We start from the raw sequence: 5,260 nt of genomic DNA, 5'->3' as shown, positions 1-5,260 counted from the left end.
AACCTTATTGAGCTCAAACTGCCTGGAGATGTCCATTCCACCGGAGGAGATATCATCTAAATTGTCTTTGGAATCAGTCTCTGCCTCATCTAGAGTGTCATTAACTATTTCGCCTGAATATTCAACTGACACTGAAAATATCAACATGCATACAAGAATCTAAGTCTACTCAAAAGAAAGTGATAATTCCCAGGTCATTAGCTAGTAATTAGAAAAAAAAAGTGTGTTAATATGGTTAGGGAACCTTAAAACTAAACAAAAAAATAAACAACTATCATCTCCTTTGTCGGTAGTTCAGACAGATTTCTTGGAAAGAAGCTCTATAATGTGCAGTTCTATATACTTCATTTCCTCTTTTGAAGCAATATCCAACTCAACAACATGCCTGTTTCTATAGCACGTCTGCACCACAATAAAATGTAGAGTTCGTGGTCTTTTTTGTAAAGCATGAACATTTTTCTATGATGCACTTTCTATGCTAGATAGTTATTTTTAACCTTTAATTCAGCAAGTATGTCTTCAAAGATCCTACCAGATGTACATGTCACAAAAACATACCCAAATTTCTCCTCGTATATTGATCCCCATTCATCAAGTTCCTACAAATTTGAATATTAAATTAACAACTATTATTGCAGCAAATTTGTTAACATATATCAACTTAAAATTTATGTTTTTCAAATATAGTTTAACACAAGTTTAAGATTATGCCTAACGAACAAGCCTGTATAGTAACTTCGTTCGTCGTTTCCAAGAATTCGTTAGAACAAAATCGTCCTGATATAGCCTCCAACCAACACCTAGCATTCAATTTACAGAACCATATGTCTCTAGCAACAGTAATTGCATGTTCTAATGATGAAAATGGAGAGGCTATAGATATTTCGTTAGCAAATGTTGTGCTTGCACAGCATGATGAGAAGTCCTCCATTTTCATTTCTCCTGTTACACCGCCAGTTTATGTTTACTATATTGGTCAGTCATAACAATATTGAAATTGATAATGATTTACTCAATATCATGATTTTTTCACTGGAAATTAAGAACAACAATAAAATTGACATCAATACTTAATTGTAAACTAACTTTTGCTAGCAACAAATGTTGGAAGAAACGAAAAAACTATTTTTATTCATGAAAATCAACTATTCAGTAAAGACTTAATTGAAATACGAAAATACAGATAGTAATGTAACCAGCAAACTATGTACATCATAATGATCTACTAAACTTATTAATCACACATAGATCCTCTATAAATAACGTTCATGTTTTCCATATTTTCACTATGCCACATCATCAAAATTCTCAAAAATATTATCTGTTGGATCTTCTGCATCATCATCTCTTGTCAACTGTAAATCACCGATGTCACCTGCCGCTAACATGTTCAACCCTGACTGTGGAGAAAAAGCAACTTCAACTTCTTCATTCTCTCCTCCCATGTCATACATTTCTTGTGGTTTTACATGAACCACTACACTCCAGTCTTTATCTACTTTATCATGCTCATAGTATACGAGATGAGCTTCTGATGCTAATATGTACGGTTCATCGTCTTCTCGATCACCGATGTGTATCAGACGAGTAAAATTAATGTTTCTAAGGCCTAGATGGTCTTGTTTAATGCCTCTTCTCGTGGTTGTATCAGCCCAAATACATTTGAACAAAATAATTGTGAAATGACAGCTGTAATTCAATTCGATTATGTCCACAATTTTTCTATAATATGGAACACTACCAAAAATCACTCTATTGTCATGCATGCTTGCATAACTTCTTGTATTAGATGAGACATAAACTCCACTATTTTAGGTTTTTAGCCCGTCTTCCATTGTGATAGTTCTAAACTTGTACTCATTGACGTTGTATGCCCCAAAACGTCTTGCCTAAAGCATGAGACCGCATGCTAGCAACTTCATTTCTTTCGAATGAAGCGTACTATCCATTAGAAGCTGGCACCATAACATCCATCATTTATATAAAAATAGAGGTTCATAAAGTTCAAATTGTTAAAAAAAAAAAGACATTGGTCAAGTTAAATCTATAGGAACCTCATGCTTGAACCAGCTGGAAAATTTTGCATGCACAACACTGTCTATCTTAGATTGCAACCTTCTTTGAGTCTGTAATCTTTGTTTTATTTTTGCCCTAAACTTACTTTATGACACAAAAGAAAATTAGTCCTACTACTCAATGGGTGAAAAGAGTTATGCTCGTGTTTAGAAAATACATGTGCATACTTACTCAACAAACAGAACGACGGCCTTGCAATTGGCTAGCACATGACGATGTGCCTGATGTTTTTCCATTGGAGTAAGTCCAAAATGTGAAACAGCTCCTGAAGCCTTTCCAATTTCTGGGAACATAGTTTCCCCTAAATATTGTGTGGCATCAACAAGTTGATCATCAACTCGCCATGGTCGGTTGATTCTAGTCTCAATATTATCCAAATATCTAGAGCAGAAAGTCAAAATTTTCTCAGATAAATAGCCCTCCATAATTAAGCCTTCTGCTTATGCCTTATTACGCACGTATTGCTTCAATCGACCTAGATACCTTTTATAAAAATAGGACATAACGCTTAGTATATACGTAAGTAAATAAATTGAATGTATTAAAGGAGTTTATTAGCGAGCTAACCTTTTTATTGGATACATCCACCGATAATATACCGGGCCACCAAGTTTTATTTCCTCAACGAGATGCATTGTAAGGTGAACCATGACAGTGAAGAAGGATGGGGTGAAAATCATTTCCATCTGACACAAAATTTGTACAACATGATTCTGAAGGTCACCAAGCTGCATAAGGTTAACAGCTTTCCCACAGAGTTCTCGAAAAAATGATGACAAATTTTCAATCACAGTCGACACCGGAATCGGTAATGCATTCTTCACCAAAATCAAAAGTAATTGTTCTATTATAATATGGCAGTCGTGACTTTTCAACCCAGACAACTTGTGTTGTCGCAAGTCAACACAACAAGCTGTTTTATTAGAGTAACCATCGGGAAAGACCACATTCTATAGAGTCTTCAAGAATATATCCTTCTGTGGATTTGACATTGTGAATATTAGTGAAGGATATTTACCACCTTCTCCCGGCCACAATTCAGGCCTTATGTCCATGTTTTGTAAATCTTTGCGAGCTTTAAGATTGTCCTTTGATTTGGCGCTATCGTTTAGGATAGTGAAGACCACATTGTCACAAACATTTTTCTCTATATGCATCACATCAAGGTTATGACGTAACATTTGATCCTCCCAATACGGAAGGTCAAAGAACACACTCCTCTTTTTCTAGGGCGAGTCATCTTGATCTGCATCTTGACCATTTCGTCTTTTTTTTGTTGTCACAGTTGACTGTTTCACAAATGAAACCAATACGTTAGACTGTTGCCTCAAGACATCTGTTCCAAATAATTTCTTCGGTGGATCTCTGCTTTTGACTTGTCCGTCAAATCTATTCCGGTCTAGTCTATACTTATGGCCCTGATTCAAAAAGCAGCGATGGCCCATGTAACACCATTTTTGACTGAATGTCAGTCACTGAACCTTAGCGTCTACGTTACACATAGGACATGCTAATTCACTGTGCGTATTCCACCCAGATAAATTTTCCAACCCCGAGAAGTCGCTGATAGTCCACATTAATGCCACGTGCATATTGAAAGTGTTTCCCTTGTTAGCATCATAAGTTTCAATGCCATCCCACAGTTGCTTCAACTCATCAACCAAGGGCTCCAAATAAACATCTATGTCATTACCAGGCATTTTGGGACCAGGAATAATCATAGATAGAATAAAAAAAGTCTGTTTCATGCAAAGCTGTGGAGGAAGATTGTACGGAATAAGAATCATAGGCCAAATAGAATACTTTGTACTCATATTTCCAAATGGATTAAATCCGTCACTAGCTAAGCTTAAACGAACACTGCGCGGATCGTTAGAAAAATATGGATACTTACATCAAAACTTTTCCATGCTTTAGCGTCCCTCGGATGCCTCAAGAACTCATCGTTATTACCAGCCTCTTTATGCCATAACATGTCAGATGATGTTTGCTACACATGAATAACCGTTGCAGTCGTGGTATTAGAGGAAAGTAACAGAGAGTCTTTGCTGGTAGAGGCTTTCCATTTTTTCTGACAGGTATTTTGAGTTTAACAAAGGAACCCTTTTGCATCTTTTGCTTCCATCGTGAAGTCCCACATCGCTTGCAATTGGTCAAGTCCTCATCATCACCCTGATATAGCATGCAATCATTCGGTCATGCAACTCTTTTTTGTATTCAATCCCTAACTTTCTGATAGTCTTTTTGGCTTCATATAATGTGGACAGGAGTTTTGCTTCCTCAAATGCATCCTGCAGTAAGTCCAGAATCATTGACATAGCCTTGTCACTCACACTGCACAGACATTTAATATGATAAAGCTTCACCAAGAAAGACAACTTTGAGTATTTTGAGCAACTCAGATATAACTCCTCCTCTCCATCCGCAAGAAGGTCGATAAAATCCTGGGCCTCGTGACTTGGACCATCGTACAAGTATGGCAACTCCAGATCATCGTCTTCTACATGTTCACCCATTGTGGTCTCCTCGCTTCCATGAGGCATTGTGAAGTTAAATGCCTTGTGCACCATTTGTACATATGGATTCACTTCAGATGTAGGTTTTTCAACCACTAGTGTGGAACTTGAGCTATCTTCATCTGGTTTTTCACCATGATGCAACCACATAGTATATCCAGGGGGAAAGGGCCTTATCAACCGATGGTCGTATGCATCCTCTCTTGTTTGCATATATTGAAACCCACATTGAGGATATAGACACTTTATCATGCCATCGGACGATGCATTCGCAAATACAAAGTCTAGGAACTTGTTAAGTTCTCGCCTATATTCTACACTATTTCGTGGCTTTAGAATCCAGGTTTTATCCATATCTATTATACGATGAAGAAATTTCAAACTAATTACAATTTACATACAAATGAGAAGAATGAAACATATTAAAAAATGTTAACACTGATGTCTTCAAAGATTTTTTTATATTTTACATCTGTTTGGATTTATTATTCATCATCATTTACTGTTTTATATTATTTTGTTTCTCCTATAAATTTAATGTGTATATATATTAAGATAAAAATATGATTTTACAACTTGTTAAACACTAAAATAAAGCTAAATAGCTTAGAATATTTTATTCGAGTGGTATAATTTATTGTGTTTTACTAGGAGTTAAAATATATGTT

General features: G+C 36.0%; 2 protein-coding genes across 2 annotated transcripts; both read right to left on the bottom strand.

The window, feature by feature from the left end:
• Positions 1–294: 294 nt before the first annotated feature.
• On the bottom strand, positions 295–931 carry LOC112748824 (uric acid degradation bifunctional protein TTL-like). Its single transcript, XM_025797066.1, has 3 exons — positions 725–931; positions 498–599; positions 295–402 (listed from the first exon to the last, which is right to left on the bottom strand). Exons 1-3 carry the CDS (start codon positions 929–931, stop codon positions 295–297), a joined length of 417 nt encoding a protein of 138 aa, XP_025652851.1.
• Positions 932–3,302: 2,371 nt separating this feature from the next.
• Positions 3,303–4,946, bottom strand: LOC112748823 (uncharacterized). Its single transcript, XM_025797065.1, has 4 exons — positions 4,248–4,946; positions 3,971–4,066; positions 3,558–3,830; positions 3,303–3,494 (listed from the first exon to the last, which is right to left on the bottom strand). Exons 1-4 carry the CDS (start codon positions 4,944–4,946, stop codon positions 3,303–3,305), a joined length of 1,260 nt encoding a protein of 419 aa, XP_025652850.1.
• Between the last annotated feature and the right edge of the window lie 314 nt (positions 4,947–5,260).

The sequence above is a fragment of the Arachis hypogaea genome, chromosome 15, assembly GCF_003086295.3.
Source record: "Arachis hypogaea cultivar Tifrunner chromosome 15, arahy.Tifrunner.gnm2.J5K5, whole genome shotgun sequence".
Classification (NCBI taxonomy): Eukaryota; Viridiplantae; Streptophyta; class Magnoliopsida; order Fabales; family Fabaceae; genus Arachis; species Arachis hypogaea.
Note: the sequence above shows the minus strand (reverse complement) of the source record. Positions and strands in the feature narration are given on the sequence as shown.

Bases quoted from the DNA above. Each gene is read 5' to 3' on its own strand.
- LOC112748824 (XM_025797066.1), bottom strand. From the start codon at position 931: ATGGAGGACTTCTCATCATGCTGTGCAAGCACAACATTTGCTAACGAA. The intron at 600-724 runs GCTTGTTCGTTA...TCAAATTTGTAG, and splicing joins CGAACGAAGTTACTATACAG to GAACTTGATGAATGGGGATC. The intron at 403-497 runs GTTAAAAATAAC...ATTGTGGTGCAG, and splicing joins ACATACTTGCTGAATTAAAG to ACGTGCTATAGAAACAGGCA.
- LOC112748823 (XM_025797065.1), bottom strand. From the start codon at position 4,946: ATGGATAAAACCTGGATTCTAAAGCCACGAAATAGTGTAGAATATAGG. The intron at 3,831-3,970 runs GTAAGTATCCAT...CTTCCTCCACAG, and splicing joins AAGCATGGAAAAGTTTTGAT to CTTTGCATGAAACAGACTTT. The intron at 3,495-3,557 runs GTTCAGTGACTG...TTTTTGAATCAG, and splicing joins TGTGTAACGTAGACGCTAAG to GGCCATAAGTATAGACTAGA.